The sequence below is a fragment of the Pteropus vampyrus genome, unplaced genomic scaffold, assembly GCF_000151845.1.
Source record: "Pteropus vampyrus isolate Shadow unplaced genomic scaffold, Pvam_2.0 Scaffold46, whole genome shotgun sequence".
Taxonomy (NCBI): domain Eukaryota; kingdom Metazoa; phylum Chordata; class Mammalia; order Chiroptera; family Pteropodidae; genus Pteropus; species Pteropus vampyrus.
In genome coordinates this window covers 6794559-6812234 of record NW_011888827.1, presented here as the reverse complement: position 1 = coordinate 6812234, position 17676 = coordinate 6794559, and the positions used below count along the sequence as shown (strand labels likewise).

General features: G+C 45.6%; 1 protein-coding gene across 28 annotated transcripts in view; it reads left to right on the top strand.

Annotated features, from left to right (window-relative positions):
* Positions 1 to 17676, top strand: part of TCF7L2 (transcription factor 7 like 2) — a 189621-nt gene that overhangs the window by 159388 nt on the left and 12557 nt on the right. For 22 of the 28 annotated variants that reach the window (XM_011359273.2, XM_023530140.1, XM_011359282.2 and 19 more), the window contains 6 exons: positions 4897 to 5029; positions 7326 to 7428; positions 9437 to 9523; positions 14095 to 14235; positions 14824 to 14983; positions 15417 to 15524. In XM_011359273.2, the coding sequence (XP_011357575.1) occupies positions 4897 to 5029; positions 7326 to 7428; positions 9437 to 9523; positions 14095 to 14235; positions 14824 to 14983; positions 15417 to 15524 (732 nt within the window). The remainder of the gene's footprint in view (positions 1 to 4896; positions 5030 to 7325; positions 7429 to 9436; positions 9524 to 14094; positions 14236 to 14823; positions 14984 to 15416; positions 15525 to 17676) is intronic. The other 6 variants (XM_023530137.1, XM_023530150.1, XM_023530126.1 and 3 more) reach the window with 3 other exon arrangements.

Below are 17676 nucleotides of genomic sequence, written 5' to 3'. Positions count from 1 at the left end.
TCCTCACCTGCTGTGTGGAACTGATAACACATGCCGACTACTTCATAGGTTTGTTGAGAAGACTTAGTAGATAAGAGCGTGTCACACCCAACACAGAGGCAGGCACAGAGCCCACTGAATGGTGGCAGCGGTGAGAGGTGCTGGTGTTGACTGGGGAGCTTCAGGAATAGCAGTTGGTCACTGTTCCTATCCCCTGTCCTCCCCTCAGATCATCTAGACAGGGGTTCGAGGTGGCTCCATGGGCGAGCTTCAGGTGCTGATCATGTGGGTGTATCTGGGCAACTGTGACGTAACTCCCTGAGTTTGTGCGGAATACTTCATGAAGGTTTGCTGTTTTTGTGGCTCAGAGATTCCTGGTGTTCATCCTATTCTTAAAGGGTTAAATATCAGTAAATTAGGCTCTCCATACAGCTAGCTACCCGTGACAGCCACCAGCACAACCTTGAACATTACTTAGCTGTCCCTAGAGGTAATGATTTTGTACTCCAGGGAGTTTTGAAGCCGTACTTAATATTTAGATAAAGTACTTCCCTAAAAGTACCTGGTTATATGTTGCAGTTGTTTGTCTTGAACACTGGACTCCGTTTGTAAAAGGATAATGGGGTAGGAGATAACGCCAGCACTCCCAGTACAGACTTTTGCTTTAATTTAGACTTTCTGGATCGTTTATTTCTAGAAGGTTGTCTGTGCCCCTCCCCCAAGAAAGCTGCTTCTCACACCTGAATTTTCTTAGGGTGACTCAGTGTTGAACCTCATCCTAAAAGACCTGTTTAAAGAAGTGGGAACTCTTAGAAGAGAAGGGAGAGAAGTTGAAGGGGCATTTCCTGTGTGCGTGGTTTTGCCTTTCATTTATATCAGCTTTTCCTTTAGGGCCATCACGCTGATTTTGGACCTTGATCATTCTGAACTATTTTTATTTAATGTTCAGCTCTTTGTTTATTAGCATAATAAAGTGATTTTTTTCCAAGGAGATAATGAAATATATTTACGAGTTGACTATCGTGTGTTTAAGAAGGGCATGCCTGAGGAAAGTGCCCACAGAACATCCATACGTTCTTGCCCCATGATGAGCATCCTTAGCTTTGCAATGAGGATTGAAGTCTGCGGCTGCATTTTCTCCCCTGTGAATTTAATGAGAAGAGACAGGAAGGAAAGTGAGTCTCATCTTCATTGTGCACTCATCATTAATATTCACTGACAATATTTTTCAAAAACTTCCTTTGCATTGCATGTGCAGCTATGTGTCAGGCACTGTGTTAGGCACTTTGTAATCCTGGTCTCTTAATTTTCACAACGATCCTGTAGAGGTAGACACAGAGACTGAAACGGAGGCCTGAGAGAAGTTGCACAGTTAGATTCGTGAAGTAGAATTTAAAATTCGGCCTTTCTCGAATTACAGATTCACTCTTGGTCACCGTGTACATGCAGCGGACTCTAAAACCATCTTTAAGGCACTCTGTTAATAGAGTGTTAGACAAGATGGTTTCTGAAGGCCCACCCAGCTCTGTTCTGTGATTCTGTGTAGACTGCATTTAAATAGCACTGCCATTTACTGAAATGAGTCTGTGAGATTGACTCTAGCCTTCTCTCCTTGTAATGCTTACAGTTGAGATTTGATGCAGTTTATGAGATTGTGCTCACCACTTCCACAGGCTGGGCATGACAAGAGACACGAGTTCTAGAAGACACTGCCTATGTCCTTAAGGAACTTAGCTACAGTAGTACCAAGGAAGGTGCATACATGACCTCAGCAATAGGCATACTGTGACACAGGAAGAAAGGACTAGGGGTCTGAGCCTGGAGAGATGTGGGCATTTCTAGAAGAACGCCCTCCCATTGTAAAAGCAGTGCAGGTACAGGCAGGTCAGACGGAGCAGCGTTGGACCCTGGTTTCTGCAGATACCGCTGCATTCTTCCTGCTTTGCTTGGAAACCAGTCAGTCAGCTTTGGAGATATGTGGTTGTATTGTTCTATGGGGATCTGCCTGGTATGAAAGTATGATTAGAAAAGAGAACTATGTCCACTTTCCCTTCTAAAGGTAGGCAGCAGTTAAAACTTCACATCCCCCTCACTCTACCCCCATGCTATGGAGTGTTGACCAAACAGGAAAAAACTAATTGGCTAGGCTCAGGTGTGCAGAATCGTATGAGGATGGTGGCAGCCAGGACAGGTGCCCAACTTTTGTTGGAATCACCTACTTACATGTAATGAAGAGAAAGGGAGAGTTACTTTAAATTCTACATACACCCAGTAAACTCCACTGTTGCCCAAATGCGGTCTTCGTCCTTTGCCAGACCTGTCGAGAAAGAAGTTTCCCCCCTCATTTCCTGTTAGTCTTGCTTAGAACGCAGCTGTGGGATCTGTGCTTCTGTACTGCAGACCAAACCATGCCATCAGGCAGCTCCTCCCTGACAATAACAGTAACAATAATAATAAACCACCGTTCCTGTGCTTACTTTGTGCCAGGGTTTGTGCTAAGCCCTTTCTGCAGAGTCTTTTAAGGACTAGGATTTGATTGATGATTAGGACTCAGGTCTCTTGTAACCTTTGTGCTTGTCCATGCCTGCGTGGCTCTCCGGTCAAGGGGCTGTGGCTGAACAGAAGAGCGCCACCTATGGCACTCAGTTGGCAGACCCTAATGCCCAGGCCCTGAGCCCTCATATGTGCTGAACTGGCTCCCTCCTGAGAGCTTTCCTAGGGTTGGGGATCTGCATTTGTGATAAGCATCCTGAGAGATGTTCGATTCAGCCAGGGTTGAGGACTGCAGATTTTACTGCCCGCTCAGCCCTTTTGTTCTCGTTGTGGATCGATGCGCTTGCTTCCTTCCATTGCATATGGCAGTCCCATTCCCTGGTAATCCTGCAACCTCTGAGCGACAGTCTTCCCTCCTCTGGGCTATCCATGCTTCTTCCCACTGATCTCACCGGTTTTCTGCACGTACTTTAAACTGTCAGTGACGGGTCTGCTTTCATTTTAGTGGGTATGTATCTTTCCAGTCAAATAGAAAACTTCTAGAAGGCAGCAACAGTCACCTTCCTTTCCTCCACTCCATCTGACTCTTTCTGTCCCTTTCTCTCCCTCCCTCGCCCTTTCTCTTTTCCCTCTTCACCCTAGCACACAGTGGGAGCTTATTTGTTGGTGACTTTTCAAGCTGTCTTAATCAGAATCGTTCTCCTAAAAGACTCCTCAGTGCCCGTCCAGGAGATGCTGGTGCTAGCCTCTGGGCAGTGACCCTTCACTCTGCTGGCCTCGGCCTGCCCAGACCTTCATGGCTGCTGCCAGGGACGTGTTACTGGGTTCCAAAGCTCCCTCTGCTTTGGTGCTTTTAACCCCTAGTGTTCTGGTCGCAAAATGATAGCTCACCATACAAGCCTATGAGCAACTAGCTGTCCTTTTCCTCTAAAAATATCCAGTTGTTTAGGTATCATTAAACCAGGCTATTAAAAGTGTTGACTTCTTTCTCTGTAGTTTTTTTCTGGAGCATCCAAGAAGGCCATATTTTTCTCTTCAGACATACTCATGAAAAACTTAGAAGTACATTTTAAAGAGTAACTGTGGTAAGAAATACTCTTTGCATGTTATACTCCTTTCTCACCTATTGAAAAAAAAAAAAAAAAGATTCGAACCAACTGCTTGGTGGTCCCTGAACTCAAGAGGCGCTAGTGGGCAGCACTAGAACCTCACTTCCTTTCTTCTAATGCAGTTCCTTCTCCTTGATGTTAATGCAAGTTGTGCCTTCCTAAAAGTAATAAAAGGAAATGAAGACACGTCCTGAAATGAAACTTGACTCTAATCCATTCATCATCTAATACTAGCCTCTTTATCTTCCCTGGTACCTAATCTGGTTAAATGTCCCTGTTGTAGGATTTTAGTGAAAATCCTCTATTGGGAATAGGGTTTTTTGCAATTGGATTACTCTCAGTAAATGGCCCAGTAGTTCGCTTGTTTCAGCTTAATTTTTTCTTTGTGATCTTGCTGGGCTAAGTTATAGCATAGCATAGCGAAGCGGGGTGGGGTGGGGTGGGCTGAGAGCAGGGTCGGGGAAGCAGAGGAGAATAATTTGGGAGGGTCTGGTCATGGCAACTAGAAAAATCATAAAAGTGCTTTTCTTTTTTTTCCTGCTTCTCTTCATCTATCCACCCTTCCCAAACACAAAAATGTCTGTACTTCGTTTTCTAGGACTGCCCATTTCTGAAACGTGTATATATATACGTTTATTAGCCCAATTCATCATCATCCAGTTAATTTGCTAGAGTTCCCTGATGACTTCCTAATGAATCAGGCTGCTGTAATCTGCATAAAATATGCAGGTGCTTGCTTTGAGAGCTTTCTGGTAAAGTTCACACTCCCAGCCAGGCCAGGAGTGGGCTTTTCATCCACATCTCTGTAAAGGATTGACATGTCTGCTGGTTCTAAGGGGCAGGAGCCCGGGGTGGTGGCTAAGGAGGCTGGGTGGGTGAGATTTGGGCCCTGCCGGGTTTCTTGTGACTGATGGTTTTCCTAGCACCACCCCCGCCTCCTCGTAGAGCAACGGGGTAGGAGATCCACCTCCACATGCAGGAGCACAGTAGGCCTGGGAGATTAAAGTCCTCACTTCCGATTTACCTGCTGATGAGAAAAGTGCAAACTGTGGGCTCTGTGATGGGGTGGTGGTGGAGAAGGTATTTGAAAAGCCAGGCTTGGTGGGGAGATCAAAACTGAATCGTGCCTCCCCAGAATGCTGTCTCACAGCTCTGTTACCTTTGATAGATGGATGGGGGCCAGGGCTGCCGGCGGAATTGAGTGCATCTTAACGAAGTCCAGGAGGGAGGGGGCGTGGTCAGGGGGACCCACAGGTCCTCTGTGGCCGGGGACCTGGCTCGATGGTGTCTTTCTCTGTTGCTTTCCTTCCCGCAGTCGAACAAAGTGCCGGTCGTGCAGCACCCTCACCATGTCCACCCTCTCACGCCTCTCATCACGTACAGCAATGAACACTTCACCCCGGGAAACCCGCCTCCACACTTGCCAGCTGACGTAGACCCCAAAACAGGTAGGCCGTGTGCCCGGGCGCCAAGAGAACGCGCTGGTCCCGGGGCCACCGGAGGGCCTGCTGGGGGAGGGGCGGGAGTTTGGGCTTGGCTGGGGGGCAGTGGTGAAAAGGCCCCTGTAGTAGAAAAGGAAGCCCTCTGGGGAGGCCGGAGCCTAGCGAGGGGCTGGTTTCCTCTTTCCTCTGAAGAAGTCCATTTGCAGCACTGCAGTTCTCTAGGGCTCCAGGTACCCCTAGGAGGGAGGCTGTCTTGGGAACCTGGCTGTGAATCACTCAGTGTTTCTCAGGAGTAGCTTACGGTTTCAAGAGCTGCAGACTTGGAGGTGATAGTCATTTTGGACGCATCTCCTGGGCTCTTCTCAGCTCCTTGGGAGCACAAGACCCCTAACGCCATGGCTCCCTGAAGCGTTGGTTCCACTGATGACTGACGGACTCCAGTCACTTGATGATGACTTATTGGCACAGCCTCAAGAGACCGCACCGCTGGGTTCCACATTCTCGGGGCTGATTTATTTGAGTTCTTCTCTCCTCTACAATATCCTGGGTATGATCAAGCCCATTATACAGATGCGAAACCCAAACCCCTGGGGTTTCTTTTGTATCATACGACAACCAATAGGATCTCAAGCAGAAGTTGCTGTTTTTTCCTTCAGCCTTGTCCCCTCCTTTCCATCCTGTATGCTCAATGACTGCATTTTCCCCAAAGGGGACAGAGAACCTACAACAAGGTTTAAAACAGACAGATAGCCGCAGTTCAAGGTCGAGTGGACTTGGGAGAACAGCTAGGGCCGGGGCATCTTACAGGCTGGGTGGTGCACTGGCTGGAGTTTCTCTTCCCAGCTAGTTAATTAGAAGGATGGATTTAAAATGGCTATTCCATGTCACTTTGTCAGAGGGAATTGTTTGGTGTTGGGCTGAGGTAGACTGCCTGTTCAGGAGGCTTTTGCTGCCCCTGAATGAAGCCACACATTAGCTAGTTTTTACCAGCCTCTGAGCCCCCTTTGTGCTCATGGCGGGGGGAGCCGAGGCTGGCGCTCGGATGGCTGGAGAAGGCTGCCAGCCGGCCCCAGGCTGCACAAGTGAATGGCAGCATCAACGTCTCATTTAAATAATGGTAGTACAGGGAATAGCTTTTAAATGGTTATCGTAAAACATATGATTAACGTCTGCGGACTGTTTACTTTTCCTCCGCGAACATTCTTTCAAGTGTGCGAATGGCTTGGTGTAGGGTCCAAGCCCAGCTAAATCTGTTTGGTTTTTGTAATAGAGAGAAAGCAATGTCTACATGAAAATGTCACCCAGGGAGACTTAATTTACAGATTAAAAGCTTCCTGAATGAATTAAAAAAAAAAATAGTTTTCATCCACGAACACATAGCTCATGCCCTTCAATACTGTTTTAATTCTGTGGTATTGTTCCTTTGGCTTCCCATGTGAGCTGTGCAGATCAGCTCCTTGGCGTCAGAATTGCTCCCAACGCTCTTCCTTTCTAAGAATTGATTGTTGGATGTGCTCCCGTGGAATGAATGAAGGAATGAATGAATGAATGCTCCTGTGGGAAGGGCCTTTGGGATTCATTCCTGTGTGTCTCTTGAAGGCCCCGACCCTCCCCCCACCAGTGACACAGCAGTACCCAGTCAGCAGGTGGGGTTAACTCACACTGGTGACTGTGTCCTTTAGAGAATTAGTTTCTAGAATTGAGTTTACCAGGTCTCCAGCATCTCCTGTCAGTTCAGTTCAGATTCTCCCTTGCATAAGATGCCATGTCATTTGGTGAGTTTCTCTTAAGATCATCTTCTAGGCTGAGGTGGAGAATTCTGAAGAAGGCAAGGGTAACCTTTCCAAAAGCCGTAACTCAAAAAGTATATCAGAAATCAGAGTAACTTGTCTTTATGAGAGTTAGAGTAAGTCATTAAAGAGGCTGAAGAAACAAGTAGTGAGGGCAAAGGGAATTGTCACTTGATCACCTACTGTGTGCCAAGCTCGTTAGATTTTTTTTTTTTTAATTCAGTAACCACACCAATCACACGAGGCAGAAATACTCCGGTTGGCATTTTGTGAATTTGTCTGTGTTTCCCCAGTGTATCGATCCATCTAGAATGAGATAAACCAATTTTCAAACTGGGGTGGAGGGTTGATGCGACGAAACTTGCCGATAACTCCTAGGCTCATAATCACAAAAAGAACCTCATGCTGAGATTACAGGAGAGATGTCTGCCTCCATCCTTTCCCTGTTTCCCTCTCTCGACAGTGTCTCTTTCCTTCTCTCCTTTGCACCTAAAATGCGCTTCTTCCCTCAGGAATCCCACGGCCTCCGCACCCTCCAGACATATCTCCGTACTACCCGCTGTCACCCGGCACCGTGGGACAAATCCCCCATCCGCTAGGATGGTTAGTACCACAGTAAGGAGTTCCATTTTTTTAATTTCCTTTTTGTTTCTTACATGGGCATGCTTATTATTTATTCTGCGCGCGCGCGTGTGTGTGTGTGTGTTTTAGAACACAAGCTGGTAAGGGAGGGCAATGGGAGTTTGTGGGGGAAGGATCTTGCTGAGATGCCCTGTGGGAGAGCGGGCAAGCCAACGGCCGTTAAATGGGTTACGTAGGAGAAAGAACATTGATACGTAGCGTTCTGAACCCATGGTCCCCAGTGGCTCTAGGTTTCTCTCTGCGAAAGGAGGTGCCCTTAAGATACTTTGAGAATCGCAGAAGGCGCTGAGGGCTTCTGTCCAGTGAAACTGATCATAGCTCTTCTGCTGGCGGCAGCCCAGACGTGAGTGGCGGCAGTGGAGTGACCATGGGCACAACCTAGTTTTGAAGTCCAGGGGTGAGAGTGGGGGTTATTCTTTAACAACCCCACCACCCCATTACAACCATGACTCCCAGCAGTGGAAAGTTTTGTCTATTGAGAAGCTCCATGTTATTCAGCCAGCATCTCTCTCTGAAATTCTACATATTAAACGCTTGACCTAATTATGGGGTGGGGATGGGGCAGCTAGACTTTCAGTCCAACATGTGGGGCCTTCCTGTCGGCCCTAGCTCCCAGCAGCGCCCAGATCATCTAACTGCCTTTTATGATTTGCCTTCCAATCACCATGTCTTGGCTTTTACAGTACCACCCATCAGTCTTTCCTAGATAACTTAAAAAAGTGTGTAGAAAGGCCTTTAATACCTAATCATATCACGTATGCGTGTACACGTGCATGTGTGTAATATGTTTTGCGATTGTGTGTTTTTTTGTGTATATTGTGTTTTTTTGTGTATATCATATCACGTATGCGTGTACACGTGCATGTGTGTAATATGTTTTGCGATTGTGTGTTTTTTTGTGATCTCTACTGTTTAAAAAATACAGGACAATTCATTGAATCTCAACAGGAATAAATCTTGGTAAAACATTCAAGCTTGGGTCTTGGAAAGACAGCCTTTCATAGCCTTAAGGAAGATATAATTTTGGAGCAGTTTCCCACCCCTCATTCTACCCTCATTTCTCCAGTTTAACAGATTCTACACTGTTTTTGTTTATTTGTTTGTTTGTTTGTTTGTTTTTAGAAACAGCTGTATTATGTAGTAGCTATACTAAATACCAACCCTGAGTATAGTTTCTGATTCTTTTTCCCCTTAATTTTGTTTGGGAAGGTAGACATGGACTGTAGACATGAGCTTGAGTCCCATTTCCTCAAATCGTTCTTAGTCATCATTCGCCCCATTCAGCTCATGAGGAGATGTTTGAAGGCTACATAAAAAGACTCAGACTACCCTCTGTCAGAAAAAGTTGTGTGTCTTTTCTGAGGATGCTATTTTGCATGTTGCTGTATTTTTTAATTATTGTAATGAGGTGTGATTGTCTATTGGTTACCCACAATTCTTCTTGGGGACTCCCCCCCCACCCCACCCCCCGTAACTCTTGTCAACACTTGTTAATTTGACAAAAGGCTACAAATTAAGCTCTGTTAATTTAATGTTTTCTCACCGAGATCTAAATACCGAAAGAGGCCCAAAGCGCAACTGAAGTCCTTTGATTCACTGTACTTTATTTTGGTATAAATTTACATTCATTATTGTTTTCCTTTGGATGTGTAGCCCTCAATTAGTGTGATGGCTCCATTAAAGCAAGCGAGACTTCGCCTTTAATTATTACAACAAAACACCTAGTTTCAGCTTGGGGAGAGGGTCTCTATTGACATAAGCAGAGGTTATAAAATTTAATTAGCCATTCCTATCAGATTTATGGCATTCAAATTGTTCTGTGTTTCTTCCCTTTGATCCTTCCTGTACAATCCCCAAGATTTTTGTTCTGATCAAATGAGAATAAAGCTTACTGTGCAGAGTGAACTTCTCCTTTTTCTCTTTCTTTTCCCAACCCCCGTTTCTGTTTGCGCGCTCTCACTCTGTACCCCGCTCTTTGTAGGCAAGGTCAGCCGGTGTACCCAATCACCACAGGAGGATTCCGTCACCCCTACCCCACAGCTCTGACGGTCAACGCTTCAATGTCCAGGTGAGTTCCAAGCACAGGGCCTTCTACCAAGGCCATGCCATGGTTGACTTCCAGAAAGTTCTCTATGTTGCTACCAGGTTATCCAGGGGCTGCTGATACATGCGAATATAATGGTATAAGACCCATAGAATATTACGCTTTCTTTCTGAGAAAATGCTGAAAAATTATCCTGAACTTCCCAGGTAGGGGATGGTGAAATTTCAGGGTCAAATTTTTGAGTCAGTCAACTGAACAGTATCTTTTGTGAGAGTTTAAGAAGGCAAGAAGTAGTAAGAACATTCAGAGCTTGTTCCAGTGTTGTTTCTCTGTTGCCCTGTACTGGATAAGGAAGGAAAGGGTGGAGGTAGTTTTATTATCATGCAAAGAAGAGTCTGAGGAAAGGTTATTGGTCTTTTCAAAGCTCAGAAATATAAGCCACCTTATATTTCTACTGAACGGTGACACTTTAGAGGGGTGTCCTTTCTTACTGACACCCCTCTAAAGTGTCACCGTTCAGTAGAAATATAAGGTGAGTCACACATGGAATTTTACGTTTTCTAGCAGCCAGATTTAACACAAGGTTTAAAAAAAAACTGGTGAAATTGTTTTTAATATTTATTCAACCCAATAGAGTCAAAATATTATCCTTCTGACATGCTGTCCCCGTTAAGCAACTATGAACAAGATTTTTACATTCCTTCTTACACTTAGTTTTTGAAATTTGATGTGCATTTCATACTTACAACACATCTCAGTTTGGACTGACCACATTTCAAGTGGTGGCTTACTACCACACTGGCCTGTGCAACTCTGAAACTTTGAAAGTTAAAAAAAAATCATGCGCGTGTAAACATTCGTGTGTCTTTCGGCATATAAGCACATATACAGCATGCACACGTACACTTACGTGTGTGTACCTAGGTCTTTCTAACCCCCATGCTCTCCTTTTCCTCCTTCTAATTAATTCTGGCTAATTTTTCAGTGACTGCTAGTTTATTTACAAACTGGTTGGCAGCGGTATGTTTAAGTAGTCACTAATTGCTCCTAATGATAGTTTTATTTTCTGTTCATCTGATTTTCAGTCAAGTTAATTAAATCGGTGGAGGTTTAGACTTTCCTGATGGACTGCAACAACTAATCCATTTTGATGATGGCACATGATTCAATTAGCATGCATTACATGGCAAGGATGCTGACCCCCCAATCTCTGTAGCCGCCATGGGAACCGAAGACCAGAGGAAGGGTTGGAAAGACAGGCCAAGATGCTTCTTTTTCTGCTTACAAAACAGTGATTTTGGTGGGGGAAGGAGTAAAGAATCACATTCCTTAAAAAGAACTATAACATATCTAACACCTGTAATTATGCCATGGATATCCCACAGTTATCAAGATCCATTTCCCACATGTGAGAAGTCATCTCAGTTCCCAAATCCACCCCAGCTTTGGTTAGGCAAGAGAGTGCTGTGTGTTCTCCATTGAGAAGAGGAAGGATATATTCATTAAATAATGTCCTCGCAGCCTCGCCAAGCATGGGAACAAATGGAGAGTCTCCCAGGAGGAGAGCTGCTTCTGAGCAGCTTAGAATCCACAACTCATCCTCCCTCCATCCCAGCATTTATATAATGCACCTGATTGCTTTTCACGTTTGTTTATTTGGCGCATTCCAGAGGTTAAAAGCGGTGAAGTAATCACAGGATAGGGATTGGGGTTAAGCTTATTGATTGAATTATCATTAGGAGGTTAGTGGACGGTTTATAGGTGGGCCGAGAGGGGTGGAGGAAAGGAAGGGAAGGGTGGGTGGAAAGGTTAGGGGCTCCAGGTGCAGCGGGGGAGGCGGCGATTCCCCAGGTAGGCCTTATGAAAGGTAGCTAGTTAAAAAGCGTATACAGCAAATTAAATACATTATTGTGGTAATGGGACGACAGAAGTATAGGTCTATTATACTTATGGCAGTTACAGGAAATGTAGGCAGCTTGCCCTGTTCCAGAACACCCTTTGATATTCATTCTATTCAGCAGTGGGGCCAGGACTTCTCAGAATTAAGTGATGGGTCATTATACTTTAAACACCATGGAGAAGCCTAGATTGGCAATTAAACAGCTCTTGCTGACACTCACTTGTGCCACCCTGTGACCCCCTTTAGATTGAGATGTTGGAGCTCCGGGCCCTCAGCCTGCTAAATTGGCGCAAGGCTCTTCTCCTGACGAGAGCGGGCTCTGAAATCTGCCGGCTTCAAAGGGAGAGAGATCATGTATAAACCATAATGTGGGTGCACCGTGGCTCACAAAAAATAAGGCAGGAAGAGATGAAATGTTACAAGTGCAAGGAGGAAAATGAGAGAATAATGACAAACCTAATGCAACTCAAAGCCAGATTGTTGCACAGGAAAATGCATCCTACTGCTTGTGCATAAAATCAAGGCCGGCAGATGACATCCAGTTAACAGAAACGTGTCAACAGTGAAGTAAAGTGAGAGTGAGTAAGAGAGAAGCCCCTGAGACAGCCAGAAACAAAAATTAGTTGTCCTTAACAAGTTAAGGTTCATCATTATATTCTGGCTTGGAGCCATAAAAGCAGACGGGGGTATATAATGAGCTGCTTAGAATTTTTAGGGTGTTTATTGCATTTCGTGAAACAGTTGTCTGCGGAAAGGAATTTCTTAAAGAAGGTATGCATATACCACCACCACCACCACCCCCCCCACACACACACAACACACACAATCTTTCTCTGCTATACATTTTCCCGATACACAAGTATGTGTATAGGTATGTGAACTTGGAAGTGTTCGTTCTTCATGGCTGCACTGAAAAATTCTCCCGCCCCACGATGCACTCAGACTGTGTTGTCTCCCTGTAGTATTTGGTGTACACACATTCACACATACACTCACACACGCAGGGTTTTTTATCTCGATCCCTCCCTCTCTCCCCCGCTTCTCCTACCCCTCCTTTCTCTCCCCCGTCCATCCATCCATCCGTCCATCTCTCTCTCATGTCAGTACACATATTCTCATTCAGCAGGAATGGAACATATGTATTTGAGGAATGTCAAGCCTTTAAAATTCACAGTAAAAGCTGCCACTCCACCCACCCCTTCACCAGGAGCTTCCAAGAACATATATTCTCAAGTTTCCTCGGAGGTCTTCCAGCAGTGGAAGGACCGGGGTGTAACTTGGGGGCCCAAGTGCCTCCCAGAGGTTTGCTTTCCATTTCTTTAGGGTTTAGGGGATAGAGGTTCTTTAGGTTTTTTTCTTTTATTCTCATATTCATTCATATTTTCTCTCTCAGAGGTTTTTTTTTTTAGTCCTAAAAGGGCTTGCTTAATTTTTATTAAATCATGTAATTTTTACCAACTTTTGATACTTTCATATTTGTAAAGGCAGAGGCAGGAGAAATTACATCAGGATGGAATTTCTGAGTCACGTGTCCACTGTGATGCTGGGCCTCTGTCAAAACTCTCTGGTCACTGGTTTTGTTGTATGTCGTTTTGCTTGAAGTCACAGAAACTGTTGAGGACTTTGAGTGAGGACATCTTAGTCATTCCTTTAAGAAGGGTGGTTCTTCTAACCCAGTACAAATCAAGGTGACTGACTCCAGGCAGATTAGAAAATGTGAAAGCTGTTTGTCTAAGCCAATTGTCAGTTTACAGATGGACCAAGAGTGTTTTGAAATTATTTTGGTACGTCCCGGCTGGTTTTCGTGTTGGGAAATGCCAATTCAGGGCCTAAACAGTGTTTTAAAGGACTTTCCTAAAATTACACAGATTAGTGGAGACAGCACAAACTTTATTTACCTTTATTTACATCCTTGATAATCATCTTGAAGGCCTTTTAATGCATAGGTAGTATGTTAAGTAAAAGTTATTTAGGAATTCTAGAACTTTAAAGCAGCAAAGGGAACATAAATCAGAATTCAAATCTTTACCTGTGTGTGTAAAATAGTACCTTTTTTTGCATCTTGTTTAAAATATCTATGACTTCTGATGAGAACCACATAGGAAGTACTTAGATTTTCCGCATCTTTCTACCTTAACTCTCTCCCATTCCTGTCAAAACGATGGGGCACAGCAGCCAAAAAATAAACATTTCATTGCACCGTACCAACAGAATGAGGGCTAACGAGGCATGTGCAGTATTGTCAAAAACGTGTGTATACTTCAGCCACATTAATATTTTACCTAGTCGTCGATATACAACAAAAGATTTCACCTTTCTTTCTAGAGCTGATTAGGACTTAGGAAATTGTCTTCTTAGATGCCAAAATAATGCCTCAAAAAACAAGTGGATGTGTGATTTCCAGCAGGTAGTCCAAGCCTACTTTTCTGCCCAAGTACATCAGTTAAATTTGTCTTTTGCTAAAGATGTTAAAAATCGTAATGTCTCATGTCAGTAACAATAATGAAGGGGAAGATTGGCTTTAATGACATTATGAGAATCATTATGTTTAATTTATCGCTAATTAATGCTGACAGGTTTCATATGCCTTGGGTTGCTTTCATGTGAACATTACGTGTTTTTTTTTTTTTTTTTTTTGAATTGTGTGTACGCATCCCTCCCCATTCATTCATTTTGATTCTGACGATTTACACAGCTTTCTGTCTTCTAGGTTCCCTCCCCATATGGTCCCACCACATCACACTCTACATACGACCGGCATCCCCCACCCGGCCATAGTCACACCAACAGTCAAACAGGAATCCTCCCAGAGTGACGTCGGCTCACTCCACAGCTCGTAAGTGTTGCTCTTGTGATCACTTTCCCCTTTGCCATCGTGTTTAGTTCATCATCGCTGGCACAGTGGCTGTCGGGTTGGTGGCTCTGCCTCGGGTTCTCTGCGCTGCCTGTGGCTCTGGCAAATACTCCATGTGTGTGGACTCTGGATCTTGCAGACAGGCTTTCACAGAGGGTGCCTGCTTTGGGTAGACGAGCACTCCTATTTTTGTGTCCTTGAATGGACTGGGCTTTACAGTCATGATTCTGTCCCTAACCCCATCATCGAGCATTTGACGCTCTATCTTATGAGCATGAGACTGGCCGAGGTAGAAAGGGCCACAGGTGATTTGCCCTCTGGCCTGGGAAAACTGTGTATTCGTGAAACGAGGAAGTGATTACAAAGTCGCCTCTCTTCCCCTAGTCCCTCCCCAGGCTGTTTTTGTTCCATTTTCTAGGGTGGAGAAGACCAAAAGTGGAAGCGTGCTTTTCATTCAAACTGCTGGGTTTGGGTGTTGGGAAACCAAGGAGAACGGGCTCTTCGCTGTGGAGGAAGTTGGCCCTCATGATCGTTTATTGGGTTGGGTCTGTCTGTTTTGTCTACATCCAGAAAGCATCAGGACTCCAAAAAGGAAGAAGAAAAGAAGAAGCCCCACATAAAGAAACCTCTTAACGCGTTCATGTTGTATATGAAGGAAATGAGAGCAAAGGTCGTGGCCGAGTGCACGTTGAAAGAAAGCGCGGCTATCAACCAGATCCTGGGCCGAAGGGTAGGTGGTTCTCTCCCTGGGAGAAGAGGGTGAGCATGGACTAGGATGCAGCAGGTGAGGTGAGGTGACAAAATGTCCCCGTCCTCGTTTGCATGGAGAGGCCTTTCGCGTTAGCTATGTTGTGACCCCTTCAGTGTCTTTCATGGGGTCAGGACCAATGACCGCATTCGACTGACGTACAGAACAGCCAAAGCCATCATCTTCCCCATCCCCAGAGAGAGAACAAATGATAAAATGGAATAGACGACAATTCATGTTTTGTCTGAGCACTCCCGTTAGTGCCAGGACCCTTCAGACTGTCAGCATGTGCAGGTTATATCATTTCTGATGGACTCATCCAAAACGAGAAGCGTTATGTACCCCCTGGCCGCAGTGTAGCTTGTGATGCTTTTGCGTGTCTTTTCTCTCCCCCTCCCTTTCTTGTTCCCTCCAGTGGCACGCACTGTCTAGAGAAGAACAAGCAAAATACTACGAGCTGGCCCGGAAGGAGCGACAGCTTCACATGCAGCTGTACCCTGGCTGGTCTGCACGGGATAACTACGTAGGTGGATCATTTTTCTCAGGACTGTAGACATGTGCTGGTTGTCCATATGGACAAAGGGAATGCTAACTGCCACCTCGGATTAGGCCTCGGAACCATTCAGTCTGCCTGCCCTTGGGACTTTTAGCATCTCGTCCGAGCACCAGGCGTGAGGGTCTTGTCTTGGCCTCCAGTGTGGCTCCATCAGCGTAGTTCTTCCGGGGGAAGCTGCCATTCCAGCTCAGGACCCATGAGGTCAGTTTAGGGCTGTCCATATCTTCTTGCCCGTGTCTTTGAAGGCACAGGGCTCTAGGATATGCCCAGTGGGTCTTATGTGCTCCTCAACAGTGGTCTGTGGAGTGGCCTTACAGAGAAGTGGGTAGGGCTGGAAGGAGGAATTTAATTCCTCACAGGTCTTCCAGCAGGGGCTTCACCACCCTTAAGAGGAACAAATGAAACAGTTGTCTTATGCTGTGGTACAATAGAATTTGGAAGCCTAGTTCATCTTGAGAGGGGCATGATGGGAATATCCCTGAAAAGAGCCAGTAGAAGTCATGTTTTGGCAGGGACTCAGCAAGGGTAGGACGAGAGGGTGTGTGTTATGTGCTGTGTGTGTTCCTGGGCTCTGTTGGTTTCAAGATTTACCTAATTTCATATCCTGGGTTTTCGAAAACACTGCAGGATTGCTGTTTTTACTAATTGCGGTGGTTGTGACATCCATGATTCTTCCCCTCCCATAAACTGGGTCTCCTGGAGACCTCTGTCACCTCTATCATTCTTTCTTATTCTCCATTTTGCTCAATAGCTCAAGTCCTGAACTCTCTCTCCTTTCTAGATGGATGAAATATTTCTTATTTGCCCAATACCTTATTATATAGCTTTGGTTTTGTGAAGTGATTTTACCATCTGCTTTGGTGTGGGAAGCAGACTTGACTGACTGCCAGCAACAGGCTTCTCCTGTTTCTTGTTGGTATCGTGGGGTCACAGATGATGTTTTCACCAGTCAGTGCTCCCTGACCTAACTCTCCATGGATGTCATCCATGGTGAGGAAGCGTTCTGTACAGGAGGGTTGAGATCTATTCAGTTATTGCTGATTTTAAACTTAACTGTATATACCGTATTATGGGGGTTCAGAGTTAAATCAGACATATTTACTCTCCCGGAACTTGCCAGCCATCAGGAAGTCACAACTATCTTCAGGAACGTGTGGGTCCTGAGTGAAGTCTGACTTCTGCTCGCTCTGACTAGCTGCTTCAGGTTTCCTCCATTCTTAGTCCCATGCCTTTAAACATGAGCCCGCTAGTTTCTTCTTTGCCGTGTGGATGAGGGAGAGTGGACAACCAAGACCATGGAGCTTAACTCCCATGTCGTCATCACCACCAGCCCCCCAGCCCCGCTCCTCCCTGCCCACCCACCCATCTCCCTCTAGGTCTCACCGCTCTTAGGTGCCAGCACTAGACTCTCTTCCTCCTGGGAGTTGAAACTGGAATTAGCGTTCGTATTTTTCAATGGCATGGTGGCTCTGCTCAGAGCCCTTGTCACTCACCGATGGTCACGCACAGGGTCGTAACTGCTCGGGATCTTTTCGTTTGTCCCCAGCATGTGTGCAACGGGGAAGCCTTTCTTCTGGAGCTGAAAGGAGGAGGATGAGAAAGTTAACTGCTCTCCCACAGGCTCGCTGCTCACCGCCCCCGACCTCGAGGTGGCGCTTTCCGGCAGCAGGCAGGCCCTGCCGCCTCCCTTATGGTCTCTCATTCCAGGACAGCTAGCTGTTCTCCTGGTTTTGGGTCAGAAGTTCTTAGAGTTCTTGTCTAGCTTCTGCCTGCTACAGACCTGATTCTTTGGATAATCAGAGAGGAATCCGGCTACTCTCTAGATGTTGTATCCCCTGTAGGCATGTGGGGTCATAGCAGGGCCTTCGTGTCCAGCTGTGCAGGGTGTGCACTGCACAACTCTAGGGAGGTGTTTATAATATGGTCTGTGAGCATGGTACCCCCTGGAGTTTGCAGGGGGAAGTCTCCACAAAGGTGTGAGGCCGACTCTGCGATAGCTTCCAAAAGGTGCTATAATTATTTACTTGGAGTCAGGGTGTTTTCCAAGTCTTTTTTTGTCCTGCTCTTGAGGTTTTAGCAGGTCCATGAGGCACTTGGAATGGGGTTTGTGTAATAGGGG